The following is a 22,636-nucleotide window of genomic DNA, read 5'->3' as shown; positions in this document are numbered from 1 at the left end:
TTTAAACCTGAAAAATGGGCTGGGTCTGATCTTTTTCCCCTCATAAAAATGAGCATTTGAGGTAATTAAATAAAATTTATTCATCACATTGAAATGATAATGCAAAGAATGTCTCCTTATTTGTGTGAAATGTGACAGTAGAATGAATTTGTTCCAGAGAAGGCAAATTATTACATATGCAATATAAAATACATGGTAATAAAGAAAATTTAAGTGACAGCTTCTGCAACTACTTCTTCAATCTCTGAGAAATAGATTTTGCTTTATACTTGAGATGAAATCCTATCACACCAAAATAGGTCTAGTGACATTTCAAAGCAGATGTCCATAATGATAATCACTCATCCAGAGCCAAATTTTGTTACTCTTCAAGGAAAAATATTCATCTTTTTTAATTCATGATAATAAAATGATACTTAAATCTCACTGAATATAATGCGATGTTGGGAGAATATTTTTCTTAGATATATTAAGGTTTTTCATTTTTTATGTCTGATTTAAAAACCAGACTTATTCTTGTTGAATTTAGCTGTTTTAGGATCCATTTCAGGAGTTATTGGTTGTTCATGTGTAAAATGTGATCCTCTTCTCAAAAACCCATACATTATTTTCTTAATTGCAATTAATTGAAATAAATTCACACAAAGAAGGTGAGCAATAAAATATCCTTCTCTTTATTGGAAAGCAGACTTCCTAGAGAGAGAGTTTCTGTGATTTCTAATTCACAAAGAAAATTAGGTGCACAAATGACTCACGCTGCTTGGGAGTAGTTCAAAGAAGATCCTCCCGACTACAATCAGTCTAAATGATTCTTCTCTTATCAGTTCCAAATCTCAAGTGATGTTCTAAGTAGAGTAAGAATGGTTTTGTTGAATTATTGCTTTTTAATGTCACTCATTTTAGATGTGTAGTTAAACTGAAGGGCCTGATGTGCCTGATCTCTTGTGCAATAAATTCTGCTTCCAAACACAGAGCTCTGCAGCTGGTGGGATTACCTGGGGCTCACAGCAATGTAAACGAAAGCTGACTGTGATCCTGAAGGGATGCCTGCATCAGCATAGCCTGGGAAACATCACACAGCTCAACTGGCAGTCTGCAGCTTGTGAAAGAGAATGGAAATGTTTCCATGGGTGCTCTTTCTCTGTAAGTGTTGCTGCAAGAGAGGCTTGCTGAATACACAGAGTATAAAGGGATATTTTTTAATTCATTCTTTGAGTGTCCTTCCTTGGATCCCCTGCCACGTGGCCTTTTGGAAGTATCAGTGTCTTCTTGTGATTGATTAATTTGTCTTTTAGCTTTTGGTGTTGGCAACTACAGCAAGAAATCTCAGACTTTTAACTTGACTGTATTTGATAAAGGAAAATTCAAACCAGTTGAACATTGCAACATCTTTTTCTTTAATGAAACAGTGACTTTTCAGCCACTGCTTTATGTGAGATCCTTCAAACAAATCACTGTCCTGTCTCCCAGGGGAATGCAAAAAGAGGTGATCTCTTACTAGCTCACGTTTACATATGAACTTCATAGCTACACAAACCTAAACAAAAGTCAAGCTTCAGATTATCACTGCTTGATAGTTACTATTTTTGTTAAAATGATACATGAAATTGGTCAGTTGCAAATAGATGACTTACACAATTTGAAGAAAAAATGTAAATAGCAGAAGTACCTCTTGAAGACATCATAAAAACTGCTCGAATTTTAAGAGTCACTTGCAGTGTTGTTCAATGAAAAAATGCAGTCAAGTGAATGCAAAAGACACACACTGCTCAAACCAAACATCTACCAATTAAAAAATTCAGCACTACTCCTCAAGACACTGTTTTTGTTTCACTCTTTGTGTTTCTTTATTTGCAAGCAATAAGGCCACTTATACTCCCTTGCTAAAGGCACATAATGATGCCCACCTCAATTGATATTTTTGCACTCTGTGGATGAAGGCTATTGAAGAGTGAAGCATTACTAGCACTGTACCTGTTCATTCCACAGAGGGGTTTAAAATGATGCAGCTAAATCTGCCATGACAGCAATCACTGCTAGATTTGCAAAATGAAAGTCTGCTTTTAATAGACCTGGGAAGTTTTACCCTTAAGTAGCCACGTATAGGCCTCCCATACATTGAAAACACTCATTTGTGCACCATTAGTTCAATTTCTTTGTGAATTAGGAATTCAAGATTTAGAAGGAATCCCTCATGTGTGATCCGCTCCAAGTCTCTCCTGAACTTGGCTCTCAGAGGAGAGAGTTAAGGAGCACAGGGTGGGATAGTGGAAGGGGATATGAAGGTAGGACACCATAGCTTGGTGTGTGAGTTCCATGCAGAGCACAGGCCAAAACAAAATTTAAACATGATAATCCTGCAGTGAAGGTATTAAAGTGTAGTACAGCTTCAGTAAAATTAAAAAAACAGTAGCCTTTTTTACCAGCAGTATATACAAAATTGAATATTAAATATTTCTGTTTGCTTATGTCACCTAATTTACAGAGATGCTCAGATATCACAGAGATCAAAGATGAAAAATTTTAGCTCAGATATCAAGTTGTGCTTTGGACACACAATTCTATGCTTCCATTTTTACATATTCATGCTTTGTAACTTTAATATATGCATAAGTATCCAGACCTGTGCTGGAATAAATTTAAGGTCGCAGTTTTAAGAATTAGGTTCAGGTAAAGTCTGGATTAACAGTTATCCAGGTTTTATCTTGAACTGCTGTGCATAAATGAATATATGAAATGTAATTTAACCTCCTTATCTAGTTATACTGAACCTAATTCAAATTTTGAGACTCCTGTTGACACCAGTAAGAGTTTTATGCACAGATCAAACACAAGATTAGGTAGTTATTTCTAGGCTTTTATGTTTTTCAGCTAGAATTTCTATCCCAGTGTTGTTGAATACATTCTTATCTCACATTGGAAATGAAATTTTAGTGACGTGTACGAGAATGGCAGTGCCCACAAGTAAAGCACCAGAACTGTTTGAATTTTCCTTCTCCTTGGGAAAACATATACATTAATAAAATTGCAGAGCATCATCTATGTGCTAAATCTGAGCACCTGCCTTCACCCTTGTATACAGCAGCACAGAGAAAAGAAGCACCAGGACTTCAGGGCTTCTTGAGAAAATCACCCCTGAGCAGGCAGGCAGTGGCCCATGGTGAGTTGAAACCTGAATGAACTCAGGCCCCAGAGTGGCTCACGTGAGCACCCTGGGTCAGAGTCATGCCAGGACAGTCATGAGTTAGTTTACAAAGTCCTTGCTTTTAAAATAGCCTTTAAAATATTGGAATGGAATAAAATTAAAGCAATTTTTTTTTTCAGTTTAGATAAGTAAACTAAATTTTTCAAATAAATAATTGTTTGTCCAGTATGCAAGGATTCACCTCAGAGAGATTTTTAAAGATATTTGTACATAAAAAAAGCACCTGCACTTTTTGGCTGATAAGCAAAAAGATTTTAAAATTATCATATATTTGCATGTTTTACCAGCTAATAGACTTACTTACCAATATTCAGGATAGATGGCATTGTGCCTTAGTTTCCACTGCCCTATGCCATACTTTCTTTAAAGGGACTTAATTATATACCAACATAATTATTAAAATCACATGCTGCTTCTTTCACAATGTCCAAAAGGCAAGTGCATTATGCTGAAAAGTTAGACAGAAAACCTCTTTTCCTAAAGCTTTGTGCTGTAAAGGATATTAGGGTAAGCAAGGTTTGTGGTATTAAAGAGAAAAGCACTTTCTATTTTCCTAAGCAATTAAAAGGTGGGAATTTAACATGCATTACTATTTTATTGGGAGGACTTAGATTCCACATCGATGGGACAAATAGTTTCTTTCTGTGTTTTTCATACAGAACATGAGAAGAAATCAGTCCTGCAAATCTCCAGAGAGGTTTTGGATATGGTAACAGTCACACGAGTACAGATCCTGTTGTTTCAGTGTGGATATTCTGGAATTACAGCAATAAGGCCAAGGAGCTTTCCTTGTGTTCTGTATGAAAAAATAAATCACACCTATTTCATAAACTTGTAAGCCTTTATGGGGGAAAAATACAACTTACCGTGCTGAATGATATGTGTACTTTTATAACATTAAGCAGAAGGAAAAAAAAAAACCCACTGAACAGAGGGGAAAAACAAGAGCTTAGGAAAATAAGGTAGAAAGCACCCACCTTCCACATAGTTGTCTTCTGTAAGCACATAACAGGGAAGGAGAGAAAAGGAAAACATTCATTAAGCAGCATGCAGACTGGAACTTGCCATTGCATGTCTTTATCATGCAAGGCATCAAACACAACATGCAAGTGCTCCATTGCTACAATCCAGAGGGAAAAACAAAAGCACCAGGGAAGCAGTGTTTCCTCTGCTTAACAAAATGTATGTGATATGAAACAAAAATACTCTTGCCAAAGTGCAAATATTGTACAGGATTTAGTGCAGCTCTTTGTGCATGCAACTATTATTATTGTTAGTTATTAATCAGAGGGTTTTCTTGTAAGACTTTTGTAATTATATATTTTGAAACCACCGGTCATTTGTGATAGTACTAAATTCATTTAGTACTACTTTCCCATTCTGAATTTTCCTGGATGATGAAGTAGATGATTTTAAACTTCAGATAAATTCTTGAATGTGCTGTGAAGATGTTACCACAGGCAGCATGGCTGATCCTGCAGTCATTTGAGAGGCACTCTGGTCATTGGGTCAAATCCCCAAATCCAGCAGGGAAAAAGTGGAACTTAAACTGGGTGGAATGAGTCAGAACTGTTGCATCATGTCCTGCAGAATTGGTCAGCATCAGAAACTTGCACATTGTGAAAAATAAATCAGTTGTCTGCCTGGTACAGTCAGCAAAGGCCACAGCAGTGCCAAGGATGGGCTCTGCCCCCCGATTAAATCAAAGGGCATTTTGCCCAAGGAAAGGCTGCTATCAACAAGCAACAACATTTACCATTGTTTATACCCAACCCAACATCAATACGGGGCACAGGAAAGAAGGTTCTCCCAAAGCTCACAAAGTAAAAGGGGACTAAGAAATGAGTCTCAGTCAATAAAGTGGACAGAACTGAAAGCTGAGAAACAGGCTCAGTGTCCTACAACTCATTTTGGTGCCTATAGTCCTCAGCTACTCCAGTGGGAAGGTGATTTTGAGGGAGTATTTCTCTGATCATGACTGAGGGGGGGATAGGAGAGAGAAAATGGGAAAGGTAAAATAACGAAGGAAAACCATCACAGAAGTCAAGGAGATGGATGCTGTGAAGCCAACAAAGAGATGGGGAAGGGTGAAAGCACAGCAGCCTGACTGCCTGGGAGATCTCCTGCTGCAGTTTATGCCATCTCCACCAGCTCCTCCTGGGCAGGAGCACGCAGAAGCCAGTACAAATTGAAGGCCAGTTCTGCCATTTCTCATGGAGTCATCCCATAGGAATAATGCCTTTTTTCATGTGACCATGAAACTACCCTAATTGTGACATATTATAACCCAATAAACAAATAAGAAAATGAGTTACACAGAACTGGGCTGAATGATATTTTTCAAGCACAGTGATTTCCTCTCAGAATGTGTCACTTATCACAGTGAAAAGCCTTTATAAGTTAATGCAGAAAGCAATGAAAAAGGTCATCAAAACTCAACAGTATTCCAACAAATAATTTGAAAAATTTACCACTATTTAAAAAATAACTGCTATAAATGCTGAATACTAAGGGTTTAAGGGTTTAATTATACAGTTAGATATTATAATTTGCCTTTTCCACTCACACATTCTAAATCAAGAAATAGAATAAAATTCACTGAGATGATGAAGAACACCCATCACAAGACAAAGATATTATGTTCCATATACAATGTAAATAGTGATATTTGGATGTGATATTTGTGATAAAAATGTGATATTTGGAGCGGCTCTTAGCAAAACCTTTCTGGAAGAGCCTTCCACCTTTAACTGCATACAGTAATTTCCTTTCTCCAAGTAAAAAAAACCCACCCAAACCCAATGAAAAATAAATTAGTTATTTCAATTGTTGTTTAACTTCAGGCTCTTCCATCTAATTCTGGTTATCACAGTGTTGGTATTTTGCAATACCAACATTGCCATGGCATTCTTTTTGGTGGCCATGTTTAGCTTAACATGATTTCTTAAAACCAGCGTAGGAACTGGCTGAAAGGCGAGTTCAGTTCCTCATGATGTCAGACTCAAAGAAAAGCTCTCTGAAAATGACATCACAGGCAGGATCAGATGGCTGAACTCATCTGGTTACAGGGTTTAGCATATTTGGTTTTATATCATGAGTCCTCCTCTTAGCAGTAATCAGTAAGCCTTTTTTGATGACTTTCACCAGAAAGATTTATACCAGTTGAGCAGCTTCCCCTAAATGTCCGATTGATTAAACTTTTAGTGATAGCAAGTTAAGCTGTCAAAACATTTTGAATTAAACAAAATGGAAAAAGTTGAATTCCCACTCTGAATTAAACACTGTATATAGCCAAACCCCTATGCACTAGTAAACAGCAATGAAAATTCATTCCTCCACAGATTTTTGTCATGGTAAGTTAAACAATCTTAAACAGTTTTGCAATGTAAGAAAAAAATTAGTTCAGCTTCTTTATGGTACTTTACGAGGCTTTTACATTAGATTAGCACTGAACACTTTAATTAAGGTAGTTTGTTTGTGATGGCTGATATAGTTCCATATCACTAACACTTCACTTGGCTTTCCTGATTCCCATTTTCTAGGCATGGCCTATTCCTCTAAGCAGAATCTAAGCCAGAAGGCTCAAATTCTAGCCTTGCTTTTTATTCATTTTGCTTACTACAGCCACTCTTAAAAAACAAAACAAACCAAAACAAAACAAAAAAGGAAAAAAGAAAGATCATTGAAATCCATGTATACTATCAAGTCACAGTTCAGAGGGAACAAAAAATTTCCTCATATAAATCAGGAGTAACTGCATTTATGTCATTAGATTTGCATTGGTGTAAAATTCCTGTACCTGGAGGAGAGTAGAGCCACAGTACACATTTCTGTGGCTGCTGATGATTGAGCCACACACAGAATTTACCCACGTGTCTATCCATCCACTCTGAGGGACCTCATTGTCTGCTGAGTAGCTCTGTTGACAGCAGTGGAACCCCAGGTTTTTAGGACCCAAAATGCCAACTCCAGATGCTGCAGGCAGTGGCACAGAGCAGCTCTTTCCTTTTGTGCACCAGCTGATTGTACCAAGGACTTTTCACCCTGAAAACAAGCGACTTTATCTTCTGCATTCTGACTTCAACGAGATGTGGGGACTTTTCTATTTTTCACATTGCACCAAGCTCCTCACTGAAAGAACTAGAGAGTTCTTATCCACTGCAAATGCTTATTTCCAAGACCTTCGCCCATGCTCACCACACAAAAAAAAATTAATTGCCCTGCTACTTTCTGTGTTTGCAATGTAATTCCTCCAGCCAAAGTCTGCTCTTGGTGCTATGTGTGTAATCTGTTGACTGTGCATATCGGACCAAATATTGAGTTGATTTAAATCTGGTGTGACACAGTTGAAATCAGAGGAACTGTACAACTTACACAGACTGTGAATCTGGCTTATTATCTCCAGATGAATTGTCTCAGGCTGTCCCTACTGAACTGAGAGCAGATTTCTGCTCCATTTTTTTTTTTTTTTCAGCAAAAGTGCAACCAATTCTAATTATTTTAGCATATCACTGTGATTTAGTGATATGAAAATGGGAATCATATTTTTACAGTACATTTTTACTAATTAAAAATTGTTTTAATGTTCAGTGATTCTACATGGAAACCTTGATTTTTTTTTTAACTGGCTCTTTCTATGTTTAGTGGTTATTTCTGCTATTACATTTTTTTCATCTGCTAGAGAACTTACACCTTAGCCACACAATTATGTAAGAACTGTATTTTCATGACAAACAGAAGAAACAGTAATTACTATTTTGAAATTACAAAATCAGAAACAACACTATAAGAAATAGCCTGTTAGCAGAGGGATTTTTATAGTGCTTTTTCTCATGACAATTTAGTTCACAATCACATTGCAGCAAGGAAGGATATAACATACTGTAGACATATTTATGAAATTTCCAAAGGGATTCAGAAGCATGGCAAGTGGTGAAATAAAGCTATATTATGCCTTGCAACAAAATTGATGGCTAGAAGTTTAAGATACAATATTTTGTTTTTCTCAAAGAATAATGCATAATTATACTTCTCTCTAAATTTATCTGCCAAAAAAAAAACAAAATTGTACTTAGAAATATCATTTCAGGGGGCAGCTTTATCTGTGGAACTGCTTCAAGCATTTCTTGGGTGGTGTAATTTAGCCTGTCCCATCCATTTCTCAAATTGGTAGAGAAATTGGTTTTATTGACATGGAGTTCAAACCAAAATATTTGGAAAGGATATGAAAAAAAAATGAAGCATGTTATGCAGTATGTTATAAAGCATGAACAGCCATATAGTCAATAATGATGAACTAAAGCAATATATTGGATATCCATGGTCTTGACCATTGATCCTCTCAAGTGCTGTGTATCTGACAAATTCCACTAGGATTATTTGCATTTTTTTAGAAATTACTTTTGAAAAAAGCACTGCACATATTCATTGCCATCACTGACTGTAATTATGAATAATCAGAAATGGATTATAAAGATACCTGGTACTCTGATTTTGTTGCAGCCTGCTTGACTATTGGGTAAACAGGGTAACAGCATTTCCCAATCCTGTTGGGATTCTTAAACAAAACCTAGAAATCGACCAGAATCTCGGCAAGAGGGCTCAGGAGTTCCTACATTTCCACATTAGATTTTAAATCAATATACAGCCCCTCTTAGTCTCCACACAGCTTTGGCTAGACCTGTTCAGAGGACTTTCCAGTGCAGTTGGCAGAAATACAACAGGGATTTTATTGGTATTTTTTTGGGGGTGGAAAGGCAAAATTTCAGAATAACAGGAGTTTGGGGCCATTTTATTTTCATTATCTACCTACATCTCCTTGAGGATACCTTCTTTTCTGGATTGCCCTGTTCAGGACTTGGGAGAAAGGCAAGATCCCATCAGGAGCACTAAAAGGACTGAAAATAAGGACAGGGCTTTCTTCCAAATGAGGATCATTAGATTTTTTTACCAGCTTTTTACAAGATAAAACCATCAGCACAAATTCAGTAGGCTTCTGTAAATTCTAGTAACATCCATGAATTTATTCTGAGGCCATCTTTTCCTGACAGTATCCCAAGTGCTTTGAAAACGAAATAATGACAAGAACATTCAAGTTAAGCTACTGTAGATGAGCTCCAAGTGTGAAGCAGCAAGTCAGGGTGCAAGTTTTGAGTGCACAAGCAAAGAAATAATGAACAGAAATAGAAAATGGCATTATTTTTGTGGCATAACTAAAACCATTACAATGTTAATTCCAATGGTCATATATTTTAAATGAAGTAAAAAATGAGAGAGGTCTCAGAAGAAAAACTTTCCCCACAGCCATTCACATCATTAAAACCCTAAGAAAACTCAGCAACCATGTCTTACAAAGAAAGCCCTAAGATACTCAATCTGTTGAATATATCCAAGATAAAGAGGTGACAGAACCCAGTCTATAACTATCAAAAGTTCCTGATAACTTAGAAGTTCTTTCAAACAGTCAAAGACTGTCATCAAGAGTCAGAAAAGTTCAAACTGAAAAGAAGACAAAAATATCCAATAAAGATAAAATAAGAATTTGTAATTCTGGGAAATTCTTCCCTGAGGTCTTAAGCCAGAGCTTTTCTCCAACAGAGATTGTTATATCAATCATTGCTTTTGGGCTGCCAAAATCACTGGAAGAGATTCTGCCTTTTGCCACTTCGGAGGTCAGGTTAATATTCGCATAGTGGCACATTCTGGACAGCACTCCTATGAATCTATGAATTTTCTCTAGTTAAATGAGAACAGAAACCAAGCATAAACAGCAGCAAATGCTTTGACACCCTGTTAAACAGAAAAATGTTCGAGTAAATGGTTTTCTCAGAACCAATCTCTGCATCATTTACAAAAAGATTTCACTGAGAAATATTTTCCATGAAAAATTCAAATATAATGGGTGAAAAAAACTGATTCAGAAAAATATCTATTTTCCCCATGATTCACAACAGGACAATATATCCAGCCACAATTTACTTCTACCACCTATGTATATTTTTTATACATAGCTTCTCTAAGTATCTGAGAAACAGATGAGAAACAGAATCAAAATCAAGACATTATTAAATCACTGCTCTTTCCAAGGCAAGACTTTTTTTTTGTGCTATTTCATTCCTGTGCAGATTTATCACTTTTCTAGTGCTTATTATCACAAGTGGATCAAACATGAAGACATTCAACATTGCTTTATCTTTATGCTATTAATTCATGATGATTTGATTGTTACATATTTTTAGATACTGCACATCTGAATGGAATTTTGTGTCCTTGGAGCCATAAGAATTGACAAATAAGCACAGCTTTGATACTTTCATCTTATTTTTCTCAACTGCTTCCTGAAACTGACAATTTAGGAAAGTTACTTGTTCTCTTCTGCTAGTAGTTTTTACCTTATAGACTGCTACAGTCTCAGTGGAGAGATAATGTATATATATATAAATGACTGCTTTATAATTGCATTAAAATCCCAAGCAATATTACTCTGGCCATATTTTTCTACCTCATTAAATTTATTTTTTTTTTCTCCAAAATAGGTTTTGTTACTCTCATATTTACTATACTTATGACCTGTCTACAATACATCAATACTTTAAAGAAATTTTCATCAGCCACTGGGACAAGCATTCCTGAATCTCTGTCATGGCTGTAGTAACCACAACCAGGAAGCTTTTTTTTTTTTTTTTCTTTTTTTTAAATAATTGACTTTAGTAATAGTAATAGAGGTAATGAAAAGAGAAATAATTTGCATATGCGAAGTTGAATCAAATATCCACATTCCTTCCCCAGTATTTTAATTTCCTTGTATAAATAGGAAATTAAACACATTGTAAATCTATGGATTTTACTCAGTAATCAGATATTCTTTAAGAACTGCTGCTCTTTTCCTGTTTATCCTGTTTATTTTTTTATTTGAAAAATTCAATTTCCACTGGAAATCTCTGGGATTTACACACTTTACCTTGCTTTGTGCATTAGGACCTCTTCCCTGTAATCACTAGAGGTCTTATTTCCTATTTCAGAGAACGGATAGACTGACTAGAACTACAAACTGACTGTATGTGGTTCACTTTACAACTCCTTTTTTCTTCCTGGGATTGTTTTTACTCTGGATTTTCCTCAGTTTCGCCCTGCTGGCTACATGGCATGAAAATATATTTGCAGGCTATTCTTATCAAAACCTTTCATACAGAATTAACTTTTCTGGTTGGCAGAGAGCAATGTCAAGTACAGATTATGTTCTATGAAAGTGATGTGGGGTGACACAGATATTTCTATTTCAAGAAAAAAAAATTTTGAAATTAATTTGAGAAATTCATAATGCAACTTATTTCAACACATTCTTTAATAAACAGTCGTGAAATGAGGAATAAAGAATTTTTGGGATTACTCATGCTTGTTTTGATGTATGTGAGAGTAGAAACATGCTTAATATTTCCTTGTTGCACTGTGCTTTGTCAATTTGTCCTCTTGGACAGTCAATTATGGCTAATAATTTGCAGCCAAAAGGCTGCAAATTCAGGTTCAGTTACTATCAGAAGAAATCAAATCCCTCTCCAGTCATCCTTTCAGCAGAACTGGTCTCTTAGACCCATTAATAGGATAGGATTAGCTGAGCTGACAGAGAGTAAAACTGCTGTGCAGTGATTGAATGGCAGAAGCAATTTTCCAACTGGATGGCAGCTTTACGGAGGCGGTGATCCAGTGGATAACATCAGCAGGACACTCAAAGGAGGAGAGGTCATGGGCTTTGTCCATGAGAGGGATATTATTTTTACACAATACTTCCTAAAACTTTTCTACTGTTTTTTTTTTTTTTTTTTTTTTTTTTTTATTGCACAGTGTACTGGCAGCTCTCTGCACTTGCACAATCTCGACGGTGCACATATAGCATTTCTCCTTTATAGAACTTACTAAAGAGTGGAGACATATGACTGCACATTCTGCCTATCTGAGATGTTCACCCAGGCCCTGACTTTGTAGCTGGATATTTGTGCCTTCCCAGACTGCTACAACACCAAAATTAGCAGGACAGCATGCAAAGCCAGCCATATTTTTGTATTCACACACCGTCTTTATAAAAAAAAGAGAGGAATGTTTATGTGCTATCCTGATGCCATGACTTTGACACAGGCGGCTGAAGGCAATTTGGTAGGAAGTGTTCTTGAGAGTTAGTAGTTAAAAACGTTGAAGACACGCTGTACACAATTAAAAATAGAGTACCAATATTCAAAATCATTTTGTTGTATAGTTCTTTAGCTCGCCACCATGAAATTTTCTTGGCTACTACTGAGATTCATTTTGTGAATGTGAACTGAGCTGAAGCTGCCTTTGGAAGACATTAGAATGATATAGAACAAACCTTCTCCTCATTTAAATGGCAGTTTCCTCTGAAGTGAGTAAAGCTGTACTCTGAAAGTCAGCATACTGTAACCGAGTCCTTAATTTGACATCAAATTAAAATTTAATCAGAGCTATCTGTGACTGCAAGTGAACAAAATAGATATCTTTATTTTTTTATTAAATGAACTTAATTTTCTCCTTTACTAGTCTACACTCATTTCAATCATAATGCTGAATGCTATTCTGATTAATTAGTTGTTATAGATAATGACAATCTAATTACAAGATATTTTACAATTAAAAAAAAAATCAACACTTCTTCACTTAAAATTTGGTCATCCTTAGCTAAAGTAAGAACTGATAGATTTCTTCTTTCCTCCACAGATTTTACAGAAACTGCAAAATAATCTTATTTTGTTTTTTTTGTAGCCACGTGAACACCTGGATTGAACTTCCATGTGTTCAGAGTACTTATATGTATTGCAACCAGTGACATCCTTCAGATTATTGATTTTCGTTAATCACTTTGATAGGAATTGGTTAAACTGTTATTTTCTTGGCATGGTTATATATTGTAACTTCTACAATACTTCTAAGTGATGTAACAAACATTCAGACATTAATTTAATATCAGTGAAAAAGGTGGCTCTGAGAAGGAGAAACTGTACCTGATGTGTTTGTGCAAACCTGTGGTATTACACTAATTTATCATCTATGACTGTTCCCATCTCAGAACTGCACAAATAAAATTTCTGGAGGTAGTAGATAGTAGTAAATATTTCAGAATAGTCCTGTATTTGGAGTTTACAGAAATTAACACAAGACAGCTAGTTCTTCTCTTCCTAAGAGCTAATCAGCAGCACAGAATCACAGAATTACACAATGATTAAGGTAGAAAAGGCCTCTGGAGGTCCAATCTCCCTGTGCCTGCCGGGTCACCTAGAGCTGATGGCCCAGGGTCGTGGTCAGGTGGCTCTGGAATATATCCTGTGTTGGAAACTCCACCATCTCTCTGGGTCAGCTGTGCTGTCCCTAAGGGAGTCTTATGGGAGACAGCTTCAAAGTCTCTACTGAAGTCCAGGTAGACAACATTCAGTGCTCTGCTCTCATCTACCACATCAGTCAACCCATCAAAGTTCATGTAGTTGGTCAAGCATGACTTACCCTTGGTGAAGCCCTACTGACTACTCCTGATGATTTCTCATCCTTAGTGCACCTTGGAAATGGCTTCCAGGATTAGCTGCTCCATCCTGTTCCCAGAGAACACAGTGACTCTTATCAGCCTGTAGCTCCCTGGTCCTTCTTCTTGCCCTTCTTGAAGAGGGAAATGACATTTGCACTCTTCTGCCTTTGGGAACTTCTCCCAGTTGCCATGATTAATCAAAGACCATCTAGAGTGGCCTCACAATGACAGGTGACAGTTTCCTCAGCAGATATATTGTGTCCCACCACATGCCATGGACTCACATATGGGCAGTTTGCATAAGCATTCTCTGACATGATCCTCTTCCACCAAGGGTACATCCTCCCTGGTCTACCTTTTCCTTTTTTACTCAGGGACCTGGCATTCCTGAAAGTTGATTCTGCTAGTAAAGGCTGAGGCAAAATAGGTATTCAAGACCTCATTCTTTTTTGTGCCCTGTGTCTCAATGTCCCCTATCTTGTGGCCAATGGGTCCACGTTTTCCCTGGTCTTTTTGTCAGTAATGTACTTAGAGTAGCCCTTCTTGTTGTCTTTGACATCCCTGGAGAGCTGAAATTCCATTTGGGCTTCGGCTTTCCTCACTTCACTCTTGAATGCTCAGAGAGTGCTTCTGTATTCATCCCAGCTCTACCTGTCCTTGTTTCCACACTTTGTAGGATTGTTTGTTTTTTTTGGTTGGTTTATTTTTTTTTTTTTGGGGGGGGGGTGGGTGGGATGTGGAGGTGATCCATACATATTAACCTGCTTTCTTGGACCCTTTTTTCTCCAGGGCCTTATCCCATGGGACTCTTCTGAGCAGATATTTGAAGAGGCCAAGGTCAGCTCTTCTGAAGGCAACTGTTGTGAGCGTTCTTCTCACTCCTCTCTGTGTCTTCAGAGTCCTGAACTCCACCATGGTCACGCAGACAAAGTTGCTTGATCTTCACATCCAGAATGAGCCCCTCCTTCTTGGTGTATGTGGTCCAGGACACTGCCTCTCCTTATTGGCTCTGCTCTTATTTGGAGGTGGAAGTTGCCATCAAGGCACTCACTCCTGGAATCTCCCTGCCTTATATCCTGCCACGCGCTCCCCCCAGCAGGCACCATGGTGGCTGATGTTCCCAGTGAGCAGCAGGGCCTGTGAGTGTGAAGCTCCTCCTACGTGTCCATAGGCCCCATCTGCTTGCTCTTCCTGGCCAAGTGGATTAGAGCAGAAACCTTCTGTAATGTCATTTTTGCCACCTCTTGAAGCCTTCCTTATTACCGTTGCTCCATTCTGAAAGAAGTTGCTCGGATCCGTATCCTAAAGCTCATCTTCATATTTTTTCCTAAGCCCACATTCCCTTCAGTATAGGCCACATGAGGTTATTTTTTGTTTAGTCCTGCTGTAATGTAATTCATGTATCATAATACATCAGCAGGGTGACAGTGAAAATGTGGGAAAGCATCTTTTCCACTTTTAGCTCCTTCACGGCGGGAAAATTGGTTAGATGGCATCAGGAAAAATAAGTAAATAAAGGATAAAAAAATAAATAAAAATAAATAAATAAATAAATAAATAAATAAAGGGTTTTTCAGTGAAGAACTATTTCTGGTATGAAACTTTATCAGAACATGTTCTAATATCTTCTCACAAAAAACTCTTCCTCACAAAAAGTTTTCTCTGTGTTGCCCTGTAGTACAAATGAAGAGGACAGTAGGGAACACCTTTCATGGGACTGAGACAAAGAGGATCTTAGAAGGAAATTAATGAGAACATCTGAACGTAGAGCTATAGAAGGAACTACAGGGGAGACATAAATATTACTGATTCTGTAATATGAATAAATATATCTAATAAAATGTGGTCTGAATGTATTTCTTAGACTGCATTCTTTTGAGGTTGCTTCTTAAGCATGCTATAAAATGGTATTTCTTATACATTTAAAGCAAAATTTTAATAATGAGAGGAAAGCAAACTTTCCAACAAGAAAAATCCTGCTCTGTAAGGTAAATTCTGGCAAATAATAGAAATCTTGTTTGATTGTTAGTCCATTATTGAAATGTACACACAAATCATCTACTTCCTAGTTTTAATTCATGAAGAGGAGGAATAATTCTGAAGCTCCCAAAGTGGAAAAACTCCTACATCTAAACCATAATTAAAATTTATTTCCAGCAGAGTATCTATGCCATTAGGCAATTCACAGAATTACAATGATGAAAGCAAGTATCCCACATCATATAACTTAAGTACTTAATCAAACTTATGTACATAAAAATCAACTAATGTACTTAACAAACCTCCCAAACAAAGCACAAACATTTCTTGCATATTTTTTTAAATCATATTTTGTGAACAAAGGATCTTTCCATATACTAAGAGAAAAAATTATTTTTGAAGGAGGTAGAATTTTTATGAGTATATTCTCAATACATACACCACGTCAGAATATGAACATTCATGTAACAATAATGCCTTATGCAATGTAAAGGGCGTACAGGTGTAATGAATGCAGCAAACAGAGTGAACAATAAATGATGTGCTGTGGTCCAACTAATCATACCAAAACAGAAACAATCTTCACATTGAACATAGGAAAAAGATTTAACTTCACTTAGACAAAACTCCAGAATGTCACATCAAGCAAGGGACAGAAACAGATCACACTGAACTGTAGGATAAGTCTCTTTAAAATTCAACAAAACAAAAACTAATGCACATGAAGGTGTGGAATTTGAGAAAGAAGTATCAATTAATAGGATTTTGATTTTTTGTGTGTTCTTTTGTTTAAAGGAAATCGTTTAAGGAATTTGTGATTGCTTGTTCCAAAACAAAACTATAAAAATTGTACAAAAGCCACTAACAACATAATTTAAATTATTTTCAGTTGTAAAGCCTCTTTATATAGCCGGTTAAAAAGTGCTTGATTCATTTCCTTATTCTGCCTTCTGCAGCTTACAGCAAGTGCTGTCTTGCTTTATGAAATGCATGTTAAAAGTGTCTATTGTGAAAAACATCTAATGCTCGTAAATAATTTGCTTTTAAGAATAAAGAAAAAAAAATCAAAGCAAATTTCCCAAAACATGCTTATAATACATGGAGAGCAGTCACCTCATTTTACTTTCATTAAAACAAACCAACTCACTCTCCCCAACACCCCATTTCTCTCCAAAAGTACTTTAGAATAGAAAGGTCTCAGTTGTTTTTCTTTGAGCACTTTGGATGTGCTTCAATATTCTATACTGACAACTGGAAATTTTTATTCAGTCTGTATTTTTAGTGAGTTCCCACAGTTTTCTGTAGTGGGCCAAATTCTTAAAATACACCACCTTCTGGTTAGGGCATTGGCACAACCCTTAAACAACACTGATGTTATTGCTCTCTTACATCCTGCATCAAGTGACACCAGTAGGGATGTAAAAGATATGTAAAAGATGCATCCTCACAAATACTACAGTTAAATAGGCAGACATAAAAAGGACATGTTATGTATGTAATGTCCTACATTATGTACTTTTCCTGTCCTCAGTCATAAGTAGTCTGATGAGAAATGTAAAATTGAAGTACTCAAAACATGCAAAGAACTTGTAAAAAAAAAAAAAAGTGAAATAGAAAAACTGGGCAGGAATCGTTCTTATGACATACAATGAGATCCTCTTTAGAAGCCATTCAGGTGGACAGGAATGTTTTCATTAATTTACACAGCTGAGCTGAGACCTGAATTGCTCCATGAATTTCCTAGTTTACCTGCTGTGCTGCTACTCATCATCTGCAGCTCCCATTGAGGCCTCAGGGTGAGTCACTGGAACACAGTGACTTCACCAGTCCCCTCTCTCTGCCAGGGAAGCATTTCTAATCAATAGCTTTTCAGTGCAATGGAAGTCACCACAAAGCTTTCAAGATCTGGGTTTATGTTGTAGTTAAAATGAGCTTAGTGCCATCTCTAGTGTGTAGTTACTTCACCAAGCTGCACATTATAAATTTAGGTCAAGGCTGTTTGTGCACATTGGTATTTTAGAAGATGAAACAAAAGCAGGGCAGAAGATGTCGATGCTATCACATGGAAACCATCTTTGTATGTTTGATTTGTGGATGCCTACATACACACACTGATATATATTCAGATATATATTTAGACGTGATTGGAGACAGTAAAAATAGGTCAAATAAATTTTTCATCTAAATTGATTTGAGTGAGTACGCAATGGGAAAGTGCAGATTCTAATGGAAGATATGGTTATGTAAATCTCCACTGAGACAAGGGAGCTACTTCAAATATATGCAGACTGGTTTAAGTCCCTTATAATACAAGTTCAAATCTCTGGTTGAAACGCCCCTAAAATCATTTAAAAATTGAATTCTTCTCTTAGAGTTGCATCATTCATCTACATACACTTCGGAGTTTAAGAAGAGGACAAAGGCATTTAGAAAAAAAGATCTCATACAAGCACTGACTATTTTTTTCTTATTTGTCAAACTTTTGTAAAAAAAAGCAGCTATAGTAACAAACAATAAATAACATAAGCCAAATCCAGTGAAGAGTGGAGGACAGATTTGATTTGTGTAGGAACAACACATATCTTCTAAGTCCCAGGTTCTCCAGGACTGAAGAAGAGTGTTTCACATGTGCTGGGAGAAAACAGCAGTACAAAGCATGACAGAAGTTCACTCTGCAGCACTAACAGCAGCCATGCTTCTCTGAAGTCAGATAAATGCCTCACTGGAAGCTTCAGGTCAAGAGGGACATTGCAATGGGATTACAGGACTGGGCTGAAAAGGCTGAAGCTGGCACAGAGAGTTTAGTCGTTGTGCAGCAGCGACGCTCATTTGGTATCATTTCCATATAAAACCGATCTCACTTGCGTATGTAAATTGATTATACCCTCCTGGAATTTGACAGTTTTCTTAGCAAATAGAAAGATTACATGCACATTAAAGAAGAAGAACAACAATAACAACAATGGGAGAAGAATTAAAAACAAAAATGGGAGGAAATAAGGAAAAAAAATGGCAATTTCTTTTGGGAAAACTAAGCGTGTAAGAGTTAGTGTAACTTAGCACAATCCCATGGATCTCACTCTCCTTGGGAGGTTTTTCAGGAATCAGTCCTTACACAAATATTTTCTGAACAATTATTAAGCATTGAAGACAACTTTTTTTCTTTTTCCTGCTCACAAGCAGTGATTATTTTTTCTTTTTGTATACATTTTTTCTTAAATGAATATATTTATTGGATCCAATTAGAGGAAAGAGTAGTGATATTTCAGATCTGTTTCTGTATATCACTCTGGGCAATTCTCATGGTCATGTGAAATAAACTACACTAAGGTTGGTTGTTTTGTGCTTGGGGTTATTTTTACATATTTTATTTGAAAATTGAGCTGTAATACCATGGTTTAGGTGGGAAAAAAATATAAAGATAACTACCTTTTTCCACCTTCAAAGAATATTCAGGGCAAACTATGAAAATGACTGTAATTCCCTATGCCATTTGAAGTCTTTGCCCATTGTGCAATGCAGGAGGAATTATTGATAGCTATAAGATGAAGCTGGAGGTCAGTCTACCAGTCTGGGCTAGGCTAAGACTAGTTGAGCTGATATCCAGGGGGGAAAAAAAAAAATTACACTCATTCATCAGTGTGAAAGAGCACCCCATATGCAATTGTTCAGAAAGAATCTGGCTGGGCAGTCTTAAGTTATAGAGAGTCTCACTAGGAATACCTCAAACAAAAGAATTCCTAGGCAATGGATTTTCTGGCAGGTTTCTCTGCCATGGAAAGCAAAGTAATAAGTGTGCATCATTGTCCTCAGTCCCCAGCAGCATCTCCCACTGACTTTGAGAGATGCTGTTAATGTGAACCAAGGCTGGTGTAAGAGCAGCAGCTTAGGCAAATACACAGTTTTTCACTAAGAAATTTGTAAACTTCTATGCCCAAATTTGATTTCCAACAAATCCTGTCACTGTTATATATTGGTTTGTGAACACAACTCTACAGGGCTAGTACAAGGGTGATTTGAATGGAAGGTAAAACATTTGTAAAGGAACTGCAGAACAGAGCCAGGTGAGCTGTGGGGTAAAACAGAACACATTACCTTGCTGAACAGGACCCTCTCTAGAAGAGATGACGTGAATATAAACTTACATATATTATGCAATATCATGTGTTGTAGCACAGAGATCCAAAACATATTTCAGTAGACTCTGGAACTCTAGCCCACTCATTCTTCATATGTATGGAAAAGCCCTCCCCCATACAGCCCTCAAAAAAAACCCATGCAGGAGTTACACAGTACCTTGAAAGATCAGATTCTGAGAAAGCATTTTCATCCCTTAGGACATGAGCATCACTCCTCACAGAAAATAATCACATAGCTCTGATGTTATGAAAAGGATGGAAATGACAGTTCACAAGGCTGCTAGTAAACAAATATCAAGAGGAAAAAATGGATCTTACTCTCTACAGGCAGCTACAGATGTACTGTGACTCCAGTGTGGAATCAAACCTAAGCATTTAATCTTGTTCTGAGGCTATATTTTACAGGGAAACCTACTACTTTACTTGTGGGGAAATAACCTCTTCTTAATTTGTTCTTCTTAGGGTTAATTTTTGCTTTTTCTTTTTTTGTTTGTTTGTTTTTAAGTTTATGAAGTTTGATCCCTAAAAATAACTCTCAATTTTCAGGTGATTCTATACGCCTGAGCTTTGAGCACTGAGCTCATAACTTTGAAAGGAGAAATCTTTTTTAGTGCACTGATGAAGTACTCACACTTCACTAAGCAATGAAACCTCTCCATGGTTCTACAGCGTGTTTCATGAAAGGACCTCAGCAGTTTATGCTTACAAATGCCTCCATGCAGCAGACAGAAAATTTGGTAGTTAATATTTCTGTGCAAGCAGAAGTGGTGCTTGAGGCTTGTGTGAAAGGCATTTAGTTAAGGCGAATGTGTGCATCTAGGAATTCTTCCTCTCACAGCTGAGCAGGAGAAATAGGGGGATTTTAAATTGCTTCAGGAAAATTGAAGAATAAAAACCATGGTAGGAGGAGGCTGGGCTTAGACATGTAATTCAGGTAGGTGATGTCCAGATCTAAGATCAGGTAGGAATCATACAAGACATACAGTATTTTACTGAAACAGGAGAATTGTTTAAATTGTGTTTCATGCCGCTTCTTTAGACTATAATATCTGTGAAAGTTGCTGCTGTCTTTTGTGTGGATTTAATTCTAAAACTCTATTTTGTTAAATAGGTGAAAATGTGTTGTGCAGAATGTGATGAGAATTTGTGACCCCCTTATTTTATTCAGCTGGGAAAATAAGGAGGGAAAGTTCCCATGGAAGTTGTTTATTGTCTAAAATCACAAAATCACAGAATATTCTGAGTTGGAAGGGACTCACAAAGATCATTGAGTCTAACTCTTTAATGAATGGCCCATATGGGGATTGAAGCTTGACCTCATTATCACCATGCTCTAAATGTTTGTTTATTCTAAGGGTCCTGGTTGTTCCTCCATTTATTGTCCTCCTTTTGTTTTTAGCAATAGTACTATTTGAACTAGTATTTTTGCAATTCTTATCATAACCAAAAGCAGTAAGTAGGCAAGAAAGAGACCAGAATCTTCTGCACCCCAGATACATATACTTATTTTTAGGAAATGCCTCCCAAGTGCAAATTTAATTTCTTGCAGACTTTCCCTTTTCCCTTTAGCTTTATGTCTCCTGTAGAAAGAACTGTAGATTTAATACGAAGAACAAAATGTCAAACAGAAGAAAATAAAGAAGACTTACTTTTTTTTTCCACCAAGAGGAAAGTTAAAAAATCTCTTCTTATCAAGCGTAATAGAGAAGGAATGTTGTTACATATGCAGAAAAACTTTCTCAGGAGAGAAATATGGAAGAGAAATATTCAGTTCAGTTGGGTCCAAAACTACAGGGTCTTCAAAAAGCAACCAGAACAACAAAAGCACCACATATTATTCATTGCAATAACATTAAAACATAAAGCCACTTTAGGAAAGAGGCAAATACAAACAATTCCCTTAGACTTCCTCATCTACCTCTGCACTACAAAATCTAGAACTCAGAGATACAAGAAGCAGCCAAGTTTCACCAGAGGTTTACATTGTTCCAGACTTAATTCTGTCATTCCTTGGGCTACTCATGACCCTGTAAATTCCAAACCAAGCAAACTGAAATAATGATTGTGATGCTGGATTCTTTTCCTATTTTCTAACCATTCTAGAAAAACAGTGCCATGGCTCCATTCTTTTCTACCACCACAATCCTCTATCTTGTCCCTTCCCTTTTTCCAGTAACGAACTCCTGCTGAAACCCTCATCCTCTGTGGTTAGTCAACATAGAAACAAGTAGGATTTTTCCACAATCTGACTACTGGGAGTAAGAAAGAAAGAAAGAAAGAAAGAAAGAAACAAACAAACAAACAAACAAACAAACAAAAAGAAAAAAAAAAAAAAAACCAAAACCAACCAAGTCATAATTTATAACCTAAAGGCAAAAATATTTCATATTAAAATCAAATAATCACACACTGCTACTAGCAGTTTTTGTCTTTGGCCTTTAGTGCATTGGAATATTTAATTCTGTGGCCACCAGCTGTTAAGCAGAATATTTTACCAGGGATGTATCAATGTAATTAAGTGTGATGAAAACCAGAACCATCCAGCATGTTTTTCTGTCTTAGTGTAGGATAAACTCTATCTATGTCAGTCCTTAAATTTTTATCTCATGTCTTCTCATCCCCAGTCCCATTACATCTATTTCAGTGTTTCACTATTTGCATAATTAAAAAAGATCTGCCTACTGTTTAAACTGACAATTAATTGATAAAAACCCAGATTATTTATTTCCTTTTTATACCACCCTTTACAAACCTGATCTTTGCCACCAGGTCCTCCCTCAATCCTTT

The 22,636-nt window shown here is 36.7% G+C and overlaps 1 protein-coding gene across 18 annotated transcripts in view; it reads right to left on the bottom strand.

The window, feature by feature from the left end:
* Positions 1-22,636, bottom strand: part of NRXN1 (neurexin 1) — a 673,696-nt gene that overhangs the window by 596,116 nt on the left and 54,944 nt on the right. For 12 of the 18 annotated variants that reach the window (XM_053937300.1, XM_053937286.1, XM_053937282.1 and 9 more), the window contains exon 2: positions 4,183-4,200. The exons of 5 other annotated variants lie outside the window; for them this stretch is intronic. In XM_053937300.1, the coding sequence (XP_053793275.1) occupies positions 4,183-4,200 (18 nt within the window). The remainder of the gene's footprint in view (positions 1-4,182; positions 4,201-22,636) is intronic. One more of the 18 variants, XM_053937290.1, reaches the window with a different exon arrangement.

This window comes from Vidua chalybeata, chromosome 3 (assembly GCF_026979565.1).
Source record: "Vidua chalybeata isolate OUT-0048 chromosome 3, bVidCha1 merged haplotype, whole genome shotgun sequence".
Classification (NCBI taxonomy): domain Eukaryota; kingdom Metazoa; phylum Chordata; class Aves; order Passeriformes; family Viduidae; genus Vidua; species Vidua chalybeata.
This window is presented reverse-complemented; position numbering and strand designations above follow the sequence as displayed.